This window comes from Castanea sativa, chromosome 12 (assembly GCF_040712315.1).
Source record: "Castanea sativa cultivar Marrone di Chiusa Pesio chromosome 12, ASM4071231v1".
In the NCBI taxonomy this organism is placed as follows: Eukaryota; Viridiplantae; Streptophyta; class Magnoliopsida; order Fagales; family Fagaceae; genus Castanea; species Castanea sativa.
Window position 1 is genome coordinate 28,290,103 of NC_134024.1, and position 19,192 is coordinate 28,309,294.

At 34.2% G+C, this 19,192-nt stretch overlaps 2 protein-coding genes across 2 annotated transcripts; one reads left to right on the top strand and one right to left on the bottom strand.

The window, feature by feature from the left end:
* Nucleotides 1–7,767: 7,767 nt before the first annotated feature.
* Nucleotides 7,768–12,742, bottom strand: LOC142619382 (amino acid permease 3-like). Its single transcript, XM_075792470.1, has 7 exons — nt 12,605–12,742; nt 9,937–10,054; nt 9,474–9,707; nt 9,264–9,357; nt 8,939–9,153; nt 8,672–8,811; nt 7,768–8,575 (listed from the first exon to the last, which is right to left on the bottom strand). The coding sequence occupies exons 1-7, from the start codon at nt 12,611–12,613 to the stop codon at nt 7,922–7,924; spliced, it is 1,464 nt and encodes a 487-aa protein (XP_075648585.1). The 5' UTR covers nt 12,614–12,742; the 3' UTR covers nt 7,768–7,921.
* Nucleotides 12,743–17,428: 4,686 nt separating this feature from the next.
* On the top strand, nt 17,429–18,013 carry LOC142620476 (uncharacterized). The gene has a single exon (XM_075793840.1). The coding sequence runs from the start codon at nt 17,429–17,431 to the stop codon at nt 18,011–18,013; it is 585 nt and encodes a 194-aa protein (XP_075649955.1).
* The last annotated feature ends 1,179 nt before the right edge of the window (nt 18,014–19,192 follow it).

The window sequence follows — 19,192 nt, forward strand, 5'->3', positions numbered from 1 at the left end:
GTACTATTCCAAAGATGGAATGGTACGGACAACTATGCTAAAATTAAAAATAAATTTTTATTCCATTTTCTCTCTCATCATTTATGACTCTTTCTTCTCTCTTGTTCTTTTTCTTCTTTCTTTCTCTGCCTCACTTCATCTTCTTAGTTTCATCTCTCTTCCTTTTTTTCTTCTTCTTCTTCTTTCTTTCTCTAGAACCCCCACCCCTCCCTCCTTTTTTTTTTTTGTCACTTTCTCTTTGCGCCTTCTCTATCTTTTTTTTTCTTTTTTCTTTTTTCTTTTTTTTTTTCTTGTCACTTTCCCTCTCTGTCTTTTTTTTTTTTCGGCCTCCCTATCACTCTCACAGCCCGCCGCCGTGGAGTTCGGCCTAGCCGTGGAGTTCAACCTCACTGCTGAGGCTATCGCCGTGGAGCGATTTATTCTGATTTCCCTTTTTTTTTTTTTTTCTTATGGTAGGGTTTTGTGGAAGATTTTGAGTTTTTTTTTTTCCTCTTGGTGGTGACTGCCACTAGGCTGTGTGCTTGTATATTGCTGGGTTTTAAGTAAATATATTATTTTAATGTGTAGTAAATATTATTTTATTGTATAGAATTGAAAGATAAACTATCTGATAAATGAGATGTTGTAAAATGATGTGGAAAATAATAAAGTAGACTTTTAGTGTGTCAAAATGACATTTTTTTATGAAACGGTTGATGAGAATGCTCTTACCTTGAATCTTGGAGATTCTTCTTTACCTCTCCACTACTAATAAAGTAGTAATCATGGTATAAAAGATAGCTAAGTAGAATATAACACTTTTATTCATCTTTAATTAATTCGTTAAAAGAAGTGAGAGAGAGAGTTAGTTTCCAAAAAGCCCACTCCACCAACAACCCACTAAAGTGTTTGAGATTTTTCTACCATTGGACCTTAAGAAAAGTAATACCAAAAAAATCTTTTGCTCATCCTACGATTGCGATTGAAGGCCCACCACTTTGCTCCATAAGCCTCCGATAGCAGCGGGTTTGGCCGCCTTCCCCCACTACCTCTTCTTCCAAAGTTGCAGCCCCAAAACAAGTCAAATTACTTTTCTATTAGGTCCAAAAACATGTGCCCATTTTTCATATTACATGTAATCATACTACTTTTCTTTTCTTTTCTTTTCTTGTCATTGGGTAAAATGGATAGCTCTTAGATACGCTATGTATCATTACAAGAAAAGCTATACTTGATGATCTCAAGGATCAAATTTGATGAGGATAACTACTAACCATAATGTCCATCTTTCCCTTGCTTTCTAATTTTTTTATGGGGAAAGTGCCCTTGTCACAATATCATACACATCCATATGATTATGTCCTTTGCAGTGCATGAGAAACGTGCAATAACAATTGCTTAAAGAAAGTTTTTAGATAATCAAGAGCACTTTGTGCTTGGGTGCGCTTACTAAACAGTATCTCCACTATGGGAGGGATCGTTAGGGTTAATTTTGACAAAGGACAAAGTGTGTCCTAAACAGGACAATTCAGTCCAGAAGTGGTACACTAGAAAGAGTTCTTGGACCTACTAATTCAGTTGGGGTGTTTCAGAAATTATTACATGGAAAGATTCGCTTATATTCTATTGGCCCAGCCACTAATGCTAAAAAACTGTTATTATATGGAAAGATTCACTAATGCTACAAACAATATATATAGGCCAAAAACCCTACACTCACAAACGGCTATACAAACCCTAGAATGCTAAGTCCAATAGCAAAAAATTTGAAAGAGGAAGAAAAATAAACTTGCCAAAGCAAAACAAAGCCAAACTCCTACACTCAAGACTTATGAGATACATAAGGTTCAATCCCACGTTAGGTCCCAGATATAAAGATACTAAGAAAAATCCATAATAGTATATAAACTCATATAATAAGAATATACTCTTAATGAATGTGGGGCTCAAAAGAAAAGACTAAGTGCTTGGAACACGCGCCAACAATCCATTCTTAAAGTTTGAAATTCATAGTTACATGTAAACACTAAGAATCCTATGTTTCAATAACATTATTTATATGTAAACAATAAGAAGTTTTATGGTTCAATAATATTATTTGATTCTTTATACAGGCAGTGCTCATAATTCCCACCCTCACTTATTGTAAACGAGGAAAAAAAAAGTGTGCATAATGTAAACAAATGAATGGTGATAGACCAACGCCTCCTACTCAATTATAAATTTATAAAATTTTTAATTGTGAATTGACTATGTTGTTAATTACATATCCTACCAATGTTGAATAACTTTGGGAGGGATTATATTTGAATTATGAAGATTTTAGACAAAAGACAAGAGAGGCCATGTATATTATAATGGGATCAACAATAAATTAAATATAATTACAAAGCAATTAAAAGAGCTAGAGGATGCTATATCATATATGCAAATAATAAAGACAAAAAAAATTTATAAAACTAGAAATTATATATCACCATTAATGGAAGGTTATGTATTGTTAACAAAGAAAGAGAGGATTAAAAAAATGCTAGACGGCTAAACCATGTTCTCTAGAATCTCCATATCTTCCACATAATGGCATCACAATAAAACCATATATTATATAAATTTTCTTTATAACATCATGGACCAGGCACTTCAGCTTGTAACCACGATTATGAATTTGAGGTTGAGTGAGTATTTCTGTAGTCTGTACATGTTTGGAGATTCATCACTCATATGAATGGCTCTTTTACTTTTTCCAAACCTTTTTTCTTTCTCTAGATTACTTGTATATTCTATGATGCACAGATATGGGTACGACTAAAACACAATGATACAAGTAATTTTTGAAAAATTATAATATGAAACATATTTTATGATATCGGTATGACATGTGTATAATATGGGTACGACACCTTAAATGAAGTGTTTGTACATCCCAGTGTATACTATGCATTTCAAGTCTCCCATGGAAAATTTGGAACCCAAAATGGAGATCGAGCATGCTCTAGATATGCATTATTGTCCATGGAAGAATTTCGTTTCAAGTTGTATTTCTTCACCACCATTAGTAAAATGGTGGTGGTGGTGGGACTTTTCACTTGGATGGTTATTAGATGCCGAAGCTGACCATTCTTTCTGTTATACTCATAAGTTCTATCATATATTCTTGGATCCTCCATAAAGCTTTATCATGGTTATACTTACGGTATCAAGCTATATCTAGCTAGCTAAGCTAGCCCATCCCCCCACCATTAGATCACTTGTCTATTGGCTCATGATCCATCACTTTATACCTTTCGATAGTTTGCATTGTGTGGTCTTGATTGTGCATGGTCCTTTATTTGTCAGTGGTGAATATAAATGTGCACTTTCAATGGTGTTTATGAAGATACCAATTATGCTATTTGTATATATATTTATGCTGGCCATTGCGGATGGGACCTTTTTTGTGCACATTCAAATACCTTGATAAACAGCTGGATTTATTACAACACAACATGCTAGAGGCAGATTTTTTTTGTAAGTAAATTTTATTACAAAAAAATAAAAGAAAAAGAAAAAGATACACTACAATACTCATTTTGAGCATTGGGGTTGCTACTTGGTAGTCCCTAACTTTAGATTTGGATCCCTTTTGCTCAAATAAATATCTCATGAGCTCACTTCATTAACCGGCATAAGAGATATACTGTCTACTTTGGTTTCTCCCTCTTTTCCAAACAAATCCTAAAGCAAATTAAAACTTGTTCTGTCATTAATTGGCTATAGTAAAGGAGGTAATATTATATGTACAAAAAAGTTAAGGTGTGTATTAAGGATATTAATGCAAGAAATATATTTAGAAACTTTTTATTAGGAAAAAACAATTGAGCAACTAATTTTTTAACAGTTCTTTTTATTTATTTATTTGGAGTAATTTTTAGGTACTCCTGTAACACGCTAAATGGTGCTTCCTCCTATATATTGATAGAGTTCACGCATTAAATTCATAGTGGGGTCCACCATGAATGTGAGAGGAGGAAACATTATCTCACTATGCTTCGGGACTACCTAAGTATTTTCCATTCTCATAAAAAATTGTATCAAAACCTTTCTAAAATAGTATATTAACTAATGCCCTAAGGTCGGGTAATTATAGAATACTCTTTTAATACCATAAATACATACTTCATCCTCTCACATAATTGTAGGTTCCACCAGTTAAATTCATGATGGAATCCACAGTTTATGTGGGAGGAGAAAATATACATTTATGGTACTCCCGGAGTATTCCATAATTTTTCCCAAAAGACACGGTTTCCTTAAATGTAACATGTCTGCAACATCATTTTATATTGAGATGCATTTTACATTTTAGAGGTTCATTAAGATGTTGCACGCAAGCATGTCAAACAAAATAATAAATTAAAACAATGGGTACTGAGCTCTCCTAAAAGGGCATATACAGTCTTTCTCAAAAAAAAAGGGGGGGGGGGGGGGGCATATACAAGAGATGCATATGTCCCAATGAAACAGAGATGCCATCAAATAACCCAAAAGCTCATACACGCTCAAAACACTTACAGCCCACAAGATGGGATAAATATTCTATGGATAATTCTGGAGTTCTACACGCTCAAAGCACTCACAGCAGCCTCTAATGTTATTGGAAGTAACTGTAATATTAGTAGCTGGAATAGAGCATCATATTCATTATAATCTTGCTACCTACACTCATTGTAATGAAAGGAACTGGACCATTCGTTTCATGGAAGCAATCTACATATATGAATGGTTTAGACTTTTTGATGCAGGAGACGTAAGAAGATTTTTATTTAGTATTATTTATGTTTGCAAGTCAATTGTATTTTTATGTTTTAGGTCCTAGTAGTTTATTAGGCTATTAATATTTTAATTTGAAAGTAAGCTTATTTTCGTAACAAGGTAATTAGGGTTTCCTAACCAATTAGAACTAGGGTTTAGTAATCCTTTATAAGCAACTTATTGTACTCCTTGAAGAGATAGTTGATATCTTGATTAATAAAATAAAAATGGCTGTTTGGTCTCTTTTGGTCTGGTGCTGACTCTAGGTCTACCTTAGGTGCTGACTCCAGGTTTATCCTATGTGCTAACTTCTAGTAGTTTTCTCGCTTAGTGCTAACTCAAAGTAAGGCCTAGGTGTTGACTCCTAGGTCATATCTCTTTATTTTATTTTTGTTTCAATTTTGTTTTGGTTGTCCTGCATTAATTTAGGTATCAGAGCAAACACCGATCTGTTGAAGCATCACCGCAGGAAAGAACTAGAAAATGTCACCAAAAAACAAAAACATTAAAAAAAAATTTATTGTCGTGTTTCTCATCCCATCAAACCACAATACCCACACAAAAGCCAACTAGTATAAAGGAAACCAGATCCAGAAAACCCATAACCCACTCCACCAGAACAGTACTGCAAGAATTCGTTAATACCAATCTCACCCAGTCGTTCCAAAGCCGCTACCCACCGCCATCACAAGCTGCCAGAAGGGCCAGCCACCACAACCACAACACCATCGGAAGCCTCAGCCTCGCACGCCGCTGGTTCTACTACAACGCCAAACTTGCATCTATCCAATCTCATAAGCTCTCCATCTCGCCCGGCGCCGCTGTCAAACCACTGCACTCACTGGGACTGAAGCTTCGTTTTATTGTTACCAATCCACACCACAGTATATCTGGCTGTTTAGTCATTAAAAAACAAAAACAAAAACAAAAAGGGGGTCAAGTCCTTTGGCCCGTGCACTAGAGAAGTTCCAAGTCTGTGAACAACCAACTCCACGTAAGGCCCAGTACACTTAGCCGCCATCACTAGGGTTAGGTTCTCTTAACTCAACTTTTCATTTAAGATTCTTCTTTAGTTTCTCTACGTTCATACCGAAGAAAAAAAAACCAAGTCTAGGCCTTTAGTCCAATCCACATGGATGCATTGGTTTTTCTATTGGTGTTCAAACTTCAAACCGTGAAGCTTTATTTGGTTAATCCATGACAATCCCTTCTTTAGTGGGCCATACTTAGCAAGTCAAGTTGACAAAATCTTTTTGCCCAGTGAGCTATGGTAATATCTGAAGCACTTTATTTTGATGGTTGTAAAACTAATCCATGGGATTTTATCTACTGGATGAATGGGATGGAGCAATTCTTTGAGCAAGCAAATTGGGCAAATAACAAAAATGTTAGGTATGCAAAGTTAAAGTTAAGAGGTGGAGCACATATGTTTTGGGAGAAGTTTGAATATTTCTGCTATCTAAACTATGAACCTGTCATTAGTGTGCGGGAAGATATGAAAGAAAAGTTTTGTGATGAGTATTTGTCACCATACTTTCGAGCTAAGTATCTACCTCAATCTCAGTGTGATACTTTTCAAGTTGAAGCAAATATGATGAATTCTCATTCCATGTCATGTCCTCAGCGCACTTTTGAACAATCTATCAAGGATTTATCTACCAATGATTTATCTACCAAGGAATTAAAGGAATTATCTGTAAAGCTCATGAAAGATGTTCAAGACAAGATTGCTCACATGAAGCAAATGAAGACTCAAACCGATTCAATTGGGAAACCAAGGATAATTGATTACAATGAACTTATTGCTGCCGCCCCCATAGAAGACAACATTGATGATGATATCTTGGTCGTGGAGAATCCTCAAGCAACACCAAAGCCTAATGTTAACACAGACGTACATGCCTTGACAAGTATTGCTTTAACATGCGTGCAAGGAAATGAATCTATTGAAGAGCAGCAAGGTGAAGGGATGGTTTCTAAAGAGAGTATTAAGTTAGAGGGTGTACATGATGTGATATTGGAAGCTAACAAATTTGCTTTTGATCAGCCTTTCATGATGCATGAAGACAAACAGTTTGCTAAAATGGAGAAAATGGATAACATAGTACTTCCAATGGTGCAAGATAAGATTATGTTGATTTCACACATTGATTTTGTTATTCCAGAAGAGTTTGACATGGTGGAATTCAAGGTTTTTCTTTTCCCTGTGTTTCCTAAGGTGATTCTAAACTTGAAGCAAGCGTTACTTGTTAGCATCCTAATCCTTCAATGCTTTAAAACTCAATGTCGAGTTTTCTCCAACTAGAGGAGAATGATGCAGGAGACGCAAGAAGATTTTTATTTAGTATTATTTATGTTTGCAAGTTAATTGTATTTTTATACTTTAGGTCCTAGTAGTTTATTAGGCTATTAATATTTTAATTTGGAAGCAAGATTATTTTCGTAATAAGGCAATTATGATTTCCTAGCCAATTAGAACTAGGGTTTAGTAATCATTTATAAGCAATTTATTGTACTAGAGATAGTTGATATCTTGATGAATAAAAAAAATGTTCGTTTGGTCTCTTTTGATCTGGTGCTGACTCTAGGTCTATTCTAAGTGCTGACTCCTAGTGGTTTCCTCGCTTGATGCTGACTCCAAATAAGGCCTAAGTGTTGACTCTTAGGTCATATCTATTTATTTTATTTTTGTTTTAATTTTGTTTTGAGTTGTCCTACGTCACTTTCTTTGCTTTGTAGAAATATAGGTATTAGAAATTGTTGGTGATTCACTTCGTGATAAGAACTAAGTAATTATCTTCATATAAAAAAAAATTCTTACAATAAGTGGGAGTGATGGATTAGAACCCAAGTTTGTTTAAGTTGTTCATCTCGTGGTCGAAAATAGAGTCATGTATTCAGTATTGCGATAGAAATTAGTGCTATCATTCCACATAAATACATCCAAGATCCTTTTCCCTTTCCTTTCTTGATGAAGTAAAAACTAACAGAAGTCTATTGAGCAACAACCATGAAAATTAACTTCACTCATTAAAGAAGCTTGTTATGAACATGAACATGAACATGAAGAGGAATTGAAATCCTAAAGACCAATTCTTTTCCTTGTTTAGAATTTTTGGTCAATGATTGGTAGCTAGCATTGAACTACAACCTAATAGCTGGTTGCGAAGGGCTTATAAGACTTGAGATCAATAACAACTCCAGCAATTGATCCAGCAGCTGCAGCTATGGAAATGATAAGGCAAGCAACACTAAGAATTTGAAGGCAAAGCCATCTTGTGCTCCACTTTGGTATCTTCTTTTGCGCTATGTACATCTCCACAGGGAAGTAGACTGTGAGAGGCCAAAATCCCAAAGCTCCAAGAAGTCCAACCACGTCATTAAAGAAAGGAAGAAGCATTGATATCACAGTGGTTGCGACCACAAAAATTGACCTCCATACCAATCTGAAGCGGTTAAGTTTGTAGTGGCCATAGCCAGGGATTTGGATTTTGATATCTTTGGTGATGAAATCACTATCTGGAAATCTGTTTGCTGCTTCTTTCTCAATGAAGGCGAAAAGGGGTTGGCAATAAACTTGGTATGCACCAACAAGGTGGATTACTATGGCAGCATTTGCTATGTCAAGTAGCCAAAATGGATTATAGAAGCCAAAACCAGTGAGAAGGTTTCCAGGGGAATTGTCTCCAAAAGCAGCATAACCCATGCAACCACAAAGCATGTAGAAAAGGGTTGTGACTCCAACACTGACTAGAGTTGCCTTCTTCATTGTTTTGGACTCTGCTGGTGGGGATTTAATTGTGTCCTGTTTTATACTATATTTGTTAGTTCAATTTGGAAAGAGCAGAAAAAGAAAAAAAAAAAAAAGTTAAATTTGGGAAATAGATATTTATATATATACCTGAATTTCAATAAGGATAAGGGAGTAAGAGTATGCAAAAGCTATGTCCCCAAGTGCTTGGAAGCTTAACCATATTTTTTGGGTTTGACTCACAGCGCCAATACTTATTCCAGTCAGACTTCCGCTGATCTTTCCATTTTCTGGTAATTGATCAAGCAAAAAGTATTAGAATCCAAATCTTTTTTTTTTTTTTTTTGGTTAACTTAATTCTCAAAATCAAGGTAAGATTGATTCAGAAAAATGAACAAAAGTAGACATAATACTGACCTACTACTTTGGCGATGCCAAGGGCAAGCCCAATTGTTGAGTAAGTGAAGGACATCACAGCAGCAACAATGGAGAGCCACCATAGTTGATCAAAGTCAGGAATTTGAGAGAATATGATTTGAACAATGCCAAATGCAATCATATATGGGTTGCTATTGACATGGCATGGATCTTTGTCATCACTGCTGTGGAAGCAATTAGACCTTTTGATTGCCCTGTTTAATCAAAAACCAAATGACCCATTAGTCTCCAAATAACAATTAAAAAACCAAAATCCTAGCTACGTACCTATATATAATAATTAAAAAAAAAAAAAAAAACTTACACCATGCTTATAGAAGATGCTATTGTGTAGCCAATGGCAACACCAAAGAGGTTCAGGTACTGAACTAGTCCACATATTTTGACCTTTGATCCACCTAAAAATCAAAAAACATAGATAAAAATTAGAACTTCAATAAAATAAAATAAAAGTAACCACTTGTTTTATTATATAATTTGAGTGGAAAATCAAAATATGGTAAAAATTATATACCAAGGTTGGATCGAACTGCGTCCATATAAGTGTAGTTTCTTTTGCCATTGACTGGGTCCCCTGAACGATAACAAGCAGAGAGGAGTGTGGAAGTATAGTATGTCACAAAAGAGAACAAGAACATCACAGTAGGACCAGCCACCCATCCTAGCTGAGCTGTGGCCCAAGCCAAGGACAAAACCCCAGATCCAATCACAGCTGTTATTATGTGAGCACTTGCTGTCCAAACCGTCCCTGGTTCAAAAACAAAAACAGATATAATAAGTACTATCAAACACATTAAGCACCAAACTACTTTTGGTTAGCATATATTTATGAAAAAAAACTTCTTTAATTGTTGTTTTGAAAAATATTAGGAGGTTGTATCTAGACAAAATGAGCTTAAAAAGTGCGGTTTCAAACTGCTTTACCAAATGGGCAATAAGAAAACTTTAAGAAAGAGTTATATGATATGGGATTTTACCAGTTCGCTTGAGGCGGCCATCGTCGTCTATGCACTTGGAGCCGCTGTGTGGGATAACATCTATGTCGAAAACTTGATGATGAGGAAGCTGATTCTTTGTGGCAGTGTTATCAACCATCTTTTTTGTTATGAAAAGGGAGCAACAAAACAAAGCAAGTCTTTTGTATGAGTTACAAAAGAAGCCCCTTAACGTCTTTTTCTTTAGTGCCTCTAAAGTTTGAGGAGCACTTTATAATATGTAAAAACAAAGTATTCAGAGAGAGAGAGAGAGAGAGAGAGAGATCCTTTTTCTTTTTTCTTTTTTTTGGGTACGTTTAACTCTCAGCTGCTACAAAATACAGACACCGAAATTGACACCCCTCCCAACCCCAAAGTGATTCAGACTTCAGAGGCTTCGGCTGGGGTGTGCTACAAAATTCAGAGAGAGAGAGAGAGAGAGAGAGTTGAGTATGTATGTCTCAGAGAGACTATTCTCTTACACTGAATTCAATTTGGTGTGGGATTGAGAGCTTTGGCAGTGGGGTATTTATATAAGCTAGAGCGGCTAGGAGTGTGTTACTTTATATGAAAGGCTAGAACTAGGAAAATAGCGCAGACCACCACGTGGTGTAAAAGACTCCACGAGTTCGCAGATGTCAACGACCAACGCATTCTTTCCGTGTTGCTTGACACGCACCACCTTGACTCAAACCGGTTTCAATTCTATTTCTTTTTTACTTTTTATTTTTACCAATGTCGGTATAAAAAAAATATAAAAAGCGAGACAAAATATTTATATTTAATTATATATATATTTTAAATATAGAGAGTAAAATAGAGGATTTGTATTTAGTTTTGATACTATTAACTTTTTATTTATATTTTTGGATTTTGTAATGGGAGCTCTAATTTATGATTCTTTACATACGTGTATAAACTAACGAAGTGGATCTCGTACCGTACCGGCCGGTACGGCCAAAAAATAGCATACCGTATCGGCTGGTATGGTCGAAAAATAGCGTACCGATTACCAAAACGGTACAGTTAACCCTTCATACCGTACCAGATTTTATTCCGGCCTGTTTCGGCATGTACCGACCTTTTCTGGCTGATTCGGCTATTTCGGCCGATAAATGTAAATTGGATATAAACCCCAAACTTACCTAATTTCTTTCATCATTTTGTATACCCTTTCATAAATCATAACTGCCCCCCAACTAAGCACTACTTTGGCTTTGAATAGTAAAATACAAGTATTGATCCTTATTATAACCGCAAGTAGTTAGAAGTAGAACTTAGAACTTGTAAAAAGATTCACTTTTTTTTTTTAATTCTTTTTTGTTTTTTGTTTTTTGTTTTTCTAAATTCCTTGACCACATACTGACATAAGTCAATGCACTTTATTAAAAAAAAAAAAAAAAAAAAAAAAAAAAAAGCCAAGAACGGGGATCAAACAAAGCACTCCTTTGGGATCCCATTATTTGCTGTATTTAGCCTGATAATAAGCGAGCCTTATTTTGTAAAAAAGAGTTATAGTTTTCAAATTCTAATGTCCTATTCCTAATCTTTCAACTTTTTCTTTTATGGTTGGACCAACCAAAAAAGGGAGGAAAAGTAATTTATTACTTTGTATAAATTTAATCAAAAGTAACCCTTTTTTTTTTTTGCATGAGTGTAACAAATTTGTGGAGGTTAAAAAGTTTGCCATGAATCCGATACTTGTTAAGCAAACCCTTTCAAATTCTGTAATTCAATTTTAACTTTTTATGTAACCACTACATTCCTGGGGTTCTTGACAAAGCTAGTAGCTATTTATCTTCTCAAAAAAGAAAAAGAAAAAGAAAAATAAAGCTAGTAGTTATTTATGAAAAGCTTTAAATTTGGATTGATTGAGGAAGCAACGCTCTAGGTTATTTAGAAGGGAACAAAAAAAAACAAAACAAAAAGGATCTAGGTTTAATTAAGTTAGAGTTTTTGTTTGCACCTAAATTCTTTTCAATTAATAATAATTCCCTATTTAGCTAGACCTTTAGCTTCTCTCGCATACTAGAAATGCATGAGCTATTATATTCAGTGGAATACAAATAGAGAACGTTGCGTTTAAACTTTAAAGTGAGATTCCTTAACCATCTTTCCCGTACTTGGTTTTGTAGTACGTATATATGATCTAAACTTGTTTTTGCTTGTTTTTTTTTTTTCCTGATCTGAGGGTTGGGAAGATGTTTTACTTTATGCTTTCAATGAATATCTTCTTTTCTTTTTTGTTCCTTCACAATAGAATAATGAAGTTATCTTCTCTAGGCATTCAAATCTTCATGTTTCAACATATATATATCATAGACGACCCTTTGCTAATTAGACCAAACCCTATTTGTATAAACTTGTCACTCAAAGTCTAATTGAAGCTAAAGTGTATTTAAATCAACCAATGGTAAGCCTAGGATAAAAGTTACTATAGATGTGAGCAAGGAGTTTCCACTTTTAGTAATTTTATATTTGTTGGATAAACTAACTAGGGTTTTATCCTATCAAAAAAAAAAAAAAAAAACTAAGTAGGGTTATACCGCTAAATTAAGTTTGAATTGATAATTACAAAAATTTCACAGAATTATAAGGACACTTAAAATGCAATCACATGCCAACAATATACAAAAAATAATTAAGAAATAAATCGAGGTTCTTTTATTACCTTCTTCATTTTCACCCTTCTTTCCCTATGCTTCTTTCCTTAATCAAATGAATAAAACCTGCAAGAACTTCTCTTATAGAGAGAATAGGCAGAAGGTTATTCAGCTGTGCTTCTCTTCAATCTAACCGAGTCCTTTATATAGAGTTGAACGTAGGACTTACATGGACAAAAATCATACAAAAATCTATCACTTAAAAAACCCCACTTCTGAATATGTCAATTATATTATCACGTGTGTAGCTTCTCATCCATCCTTACTGATAGAGAATATGGTTCCTTCATTATTTAATCCTATTAGCATATATATATATATATAAAGCTAGCCATTATGAGGAAATTAAAAATAAAAAGTAATAAAAAATAAAAAACAGTCAAATGTTTCTTTTTGTATGACCGTATTAATTTATATTTATATATTTCGGTTAATGTATACCTTTAGGCCATCTATTTTTAGAAACATTTTATGAAAAATTAAAAAAATTATAAATTTTTTTTCTAAAAATAGTATACTATTTTTAGAGCACACGATAGTAAAATTGATATATATATATATATATATATAAAATCTAAATTTTTTTTTTCTTTCGTTTTATGAGGGAGGGTTTAGTACTAATGTACTATTCCTTTGCTTTCCATCACTATTTGCAGAAATTATAGCCACTGTAGGTGGACAAGTGGAATCTTATTCTCATTTTTTGTTCCCAATGACTGAGGGAAGAAAGGTTATTAGCCAAAGGCACTGATCAATCTTTGATAATGAGTATCTTAGAAAGTTTTTCCGCGGAATTCGACAACCTTTTCTCCTTTGGCAATAGACCTCTCATTGTGAAATACTATTTCTTTTTTCTTTTTTTTGTCTCTGAACCACTATACTATCTTTGTCTGAAGTTTCTGGGCTCTTTTTATAAGATTAAACATTAGGCCATTTACATTAATTTATGCAAAAAATTAGGTTTATTTTAGTATAATAATCTACTTTTTTCTGTTTTATTTGAACCACTATTTCGAAACACTCGCATCAAATTATTTATTCTAACATCTATTTCATTAAAATATTATTTTTTATATTATTTTTCTTTTTTCATATGCTATAATCATCATTCACTCTTTTTTTTTCATCCTCAAAAAATATAAACAAATAATCAGAAAATGAAATGCTCAACAACAATGCTTGTGTATATTTACACAAATACTACAGTAAATATACATTTTGCGCAATTGATACATAAGTTGATGGAAGTAATTTTTTAGATTGGTTGAGTAAAATTTGACCTTTATATATGTCATTTTATGCGAGCTGATATAAGTGCACTTAATTAAAGTGCCAAACTGCTAATTAAAAGGTTTTGTCCCCTTTAAAAAGCTAGAAATTTTCACACTCAAAGATTATGATTAAAGCATACACCCATAATTAAGTATGACAGTGCTATAGTAGTTCATCACATGCAAATTTGGATCTTCTACATTATCCAAAAAAAAAGAAAAAAAAGAAAAAGAAAACCTTCTTGAAAAGGGTTTCATGTTTGTCAGTATGATAAATCCAATCCCTAGCTTTTCAATACATTCCACAAACAGTCCAGACTCTTGATAATTTAAAAAAAAAAAAAAAAAAGGTGTGTGTGTGTGTGTGTATATATATATATAATATGAATGAATTCGTATAATATTTTTTTCGCAACTTATTCAGAGTTAATACTTTTATCAACTACAAAACTTTTGTATAATATAGAATCATATTTTTGTACGGCACAATCTAATTAACATGAATTTTAAATAAATGACAGAATTTTCCTCCAAAAATAAGTTTGAGTTCTTTCAATTTATTATATGTCATGTAATATGATAAAAATGTGACTTGAATGAGTACCTGGACAAATTTTAATTGCCTGATTTATTCAATAATCATGTGACTTGATTAAATAACATTATGTCATATGATAAAAATATATGTTAGGTCTTATAAACTACCACTTAATTGATTAGAGGAGATCCCTCAAATTTGGTTTGAAGGAAAATTTTATCTTTATAAACTAATTTAATTTTTTTTTTTTTTTTGATAAGCTACTTTAAAAGTTTTAGTATAAAGGTGTGCCCAAAAATTATTCTAATACCTAAACATTAATTTGGCACGTCTTTGGATGCCAAAAATACTAATTGGGAACTTGAATAAACTTGCAGAAGCTAATTTAGGAAATTTATTTCATTATGCTTTTAGGAAATAATCGTTGTAGTCGAATTTCTTATATATACTTTTATTTAGTTTTAAATAAGTGTAAGATTTTTTTTTCTTATTTTTTGGCTAAAAATATTCTTTTTTATCTCTAAAACCTGCGTGAACTTCTTTCTCAGTTTCCCAAACTTTAAAATTTTATTTTTGTCCCTCAAATTTTTTAAGTATTTTTTTAATAGTTGTAGGTGAAAATAGGGGGTAAATTAAGAAAAAGTTATTCCGAATTTGATTAATTAACTAGTTATGATGTGCAATGAATGGGTTACAATTAATTTCCACAAAGTAAACAAGTCACAAATCACAATAACACAATAGAATAAAATGCACAACAAGATGGCAACGAAGTGAAAAATTCAAGGACAAAAATTCAAGAGAAAAACCACTGCAAGGGTTAACCACCTACCCTAAGGAACAATCCACAATTAGAATTGATGTTTTTACAATGAAAATAGATTTCTATTTAAGGCTGCGTTTGTTTTAGTGTAAAGTATTTTTCGGGTGTAAAATAATTTCAGGTGAAAATATTTTCAGGAAAGGAAAATAATTTCTAGTATTTGGTTGTATTTTAAAAATTATATTAGAAAATAATTTCAAGTATTTGGTAACATTCTGAAAATGCAAATTTTCTATTAGTTTCTCACATTTTCTCAGTCATTTTCTCAGCTTCCAAACAAATTTTATATCAGAAAATCCACCAGCACCCACACACCGACACCCACAGAAAATCCATCACCACCCACACACCAACACCACACAACACAAAAACCACCAAAACACCACCACCCACACCACCACAACAACAAAAAAAAAATCAGAGATCAAAAACCACCAAAACATCACCACCCACACCACCACAACAACAACAACAAAATCAGAGATCAAAGAGAGAAAGATTGAGAGATTGAGGGAAAGCGAGATAGATCAGGAAAGAGAGAGATCAAGGTGGATGGAGGACGGTGGTGCCCAGATCGGTAAAGGCAGTTCGAGCTTGAGGCTTTGGGCGACGAGATCGGTGGTTCGATCTAGAGGCAGTAGCGACGACGAGGGTGGGTGGTGGGTTGTAGATCAGTGACATACAGTTGAAGATCGGTGACATGCGATCCCGCCAGCGATCTTGCGGCTTGATCTCGCCGGCACGAGCTCGACGGCACGTCTGGGCTTGGGGCGGTGGTCTGAGCTCGACGGCGCAAGCTCAATCTCACTCTCTTTACTCTCTCTCCGTGCTCTTTCTCTCTCTCTCTCTCTCTCTCTCTCTCTCTCTCTCTCTCTCTCTTTTCGTGCTTTCTCTCTCTCTGTTTTCAGTCTAGAAAATGGATTTGAAGATAAAATAAGAACGAGAATGATTTTACACTAGAGAAGGGTTATTTTACGGTCAAAGTGTAAAATAATTTCAATTTGACCAAATTTTCTGTGCCTACCAAACACACAACATGGTGTAAAACAATTTCCTGAAAAGCTTTTCAGCCAAAACAAATGCAGCCTAAGTTACTATGTACAGTAGTAATTACAGTATGATCTCACATCACTCCAAGGCCCAAGCACCCTTGGACCGTTTGAATACAAATTACCATTCATGAACAGTGTTTATAACTTAATGACCTCCTCCAAAATTTCTTCATGGAATCATTGCACACAATGGATGTTCTTTGGATCTCTGAAACTTCAACAGCTAATCACCAGTCTTTGAGATATTGTCTTCATATTTGTCCTTAAGATATTCCTAATGTGGTTATTAGAGAGTATTAGATTTGTAAAGATTAGAGTTGTAAAACAAAAGGAAAGAAGGATAAACGACACAAGGCAAACTAAAACTACATGAGGCTATAATCAATTAGTTAAACTACAAGTAGTTTAGGTGTTAATTATTTCATTTGTACCACACGTGTTGTGACTACTTGTTTCATGTGTATTAACCGTTTTCTGTATAAGTTGGTATAGTTAGTTATGCTCCGTTTTCTGGGTTTTAGTTTTTGGCTTAACTCTGATTGTATAAAGCCTTAATTCTATAGATTAATTCACTTTTGATAATCAATTAGAAAAGTTCTTCATTTTCTCTCTCAATCTCTGTGTGTGTGTGTGTGTGTGTGTGTGTGTGTGTTTGTACTTCTTCTTCTTCCTTCATCTTTGTTTTCTTACATGGTATCAGAGCTCGAGCCTTTATCAATGGCGTCGAATACTCAGATTGATTCATCTTCCTCTTCTCAGCGAGAACTTTCTCCAATGGAAGATCCATGAAGTCCATTTTTCTTGCATCATGGTAAAACACATAGTGCAATTCTGGTTACTCAACCATTAACTGAGGATAATTACCCTACTTGGGCCAAAGCTATGAGGATGGCTTTGGATGTTAAAAGCAAGCTTGGCTTTGTTGATAGTTTTTTCAATGCTTCAATGGCAGTCACACCACTCGAGATACAAGCTTGATCCAAATGCAATTCAATGATCTCTTCTTGGATCTTGAATTCAATTTCACCTCATCTCACTGCTAGTGTTATTTACAGAGACACAGCCTTTAGGTGTGGAATACACTCAAGAAACATTTTTCTCAAGCCAATGGACCAAGAATCTCTCAACTTTAGAAGCAAGTCTCAACTATGATGCAAGGTGATTCTACAATAACAAGCTTCTTCACTGATCTTCAAGTTGCTGGGGATCAGTTATTGAATTTTAGACATTTACCATGTTGTTCATGTGGTAAATGTACCTGTGATGTGAATGACAAAATCACAGCTTTTAAGCATCAAGATTCTCTCATGCAATTCCTCAATGGATTGAATGAATCTTATTCTCAAGTCAAAACACAGATTCTCATGATGGAGCCTAGTCCCTCTATTAATAAGGCATTTTCCTTAGTGATTCAAGAGGAAAGGCAAAGGTGTTTGGGCCTTAATGTTGCTCCTTCAATTGAATTAACTACACTTGCTATCAAGAACCAAGGATTCAACCAGGGCACTTCATTTCCAGGCAACAATAACAAGAATGTCAAAGGGAACAATGCAAAAGGAAGACCTGTGTGCAGTCACTGTGGAAAAGTTGGTCATGTTATGGAGGAATGCTACATACTTGTTGGTTTTCCTCCTGGTTATAAGCAGAAAGGAAGAGTAGCTATGGCCAATCAAGGCAAATCTGATGCACAACAGATTAATTCATTCCCTTTCACTTCAGAGCAGTTTCAATAGCTACTTTCAATGCTGAGCTCTCATGCTTCCACATCTGGTGGTTCTACTAATCTTTTGCACTCAGCCAATCCTGCCCTTTCAGGTAATACTTATGATCTTTGGTCATATTTTGTTTCTTTAGGCATGCACCATTCAGTTTTTGCTGTTAATCCTGCCAATAAAACAGCTTATGGAAATGATGTTTGGGTTCTTGATACTGGGGCAACTGATCACATAGTCCATTCTTTAACCTTGTTCACACACATTACTAGTTCCATTTCTACTTTTTTTCAAGTGCCTAATGGTGAAAAGTTTGTTGTTACACATAGGTACAATTCAAGTTACATCAACATTGATTCTTGAAAATGTATTATGTGTTCCTTCTTTCACTTTCAACCTAATTTCAGTCAGCCAATTAACAAGATCATTATCATGTTGTCTTGTATTTCTCTCCAATTTATGTTTCATATAAGACCTTTCTTGTTGGAGAACGATTGGAGTGGGTGAATTACATAACAATTTGTACTTGCTGCACACTACAGCTTTTTGCAAGTCTGTTTTAGAAGCTTCCTCAATTCTTAGGTCTGTTTTTAGGTCATTTGTTAATTATATGTCAGATACTCCTAGTGTTACTAAGCCATATCTTTGGCATCTCAAATTAGGACATGTATCAGACAATAAACTCCATGTTTTACACCATTACCTTCTTGATGTAAGTACTTTTCACAGCAATAAAGAGTGTGTTCTTTGTCCAATTGCAAAACAAAAAGACTCCTTTTTTCCTTCTTTTAATCATTTATCAGATAATGCATTTGATCTTATCCATTGTTATGTTTGGGGATCATTTGCTAAGCTTACTCATGATGGTTTCAGATACTTTCTTACCAATGTGGATGATGCCACAAGATCCACATGGGTATATCTCATGAAATCAAAATCTGAAACTAGAGCTTTGCTGATTTCCTTTTATAACATGATATACACACAGTTTCACACTAATATCAAGGTCATTAGAACTAATAATGCTCCTGAATTTTTCTTAAAGGATTTCTATGCTAAATATGGCATTATTCATCAACATACATGTGTTGTCACTCCACAACAAAACTCAGTTGTGGAGAGGAAACACCAACACATTTTAAGTATTGCAAGAGTATCAAAATTTCAGTCTAATGTACCTATTTCTTATTGGGGTGAATG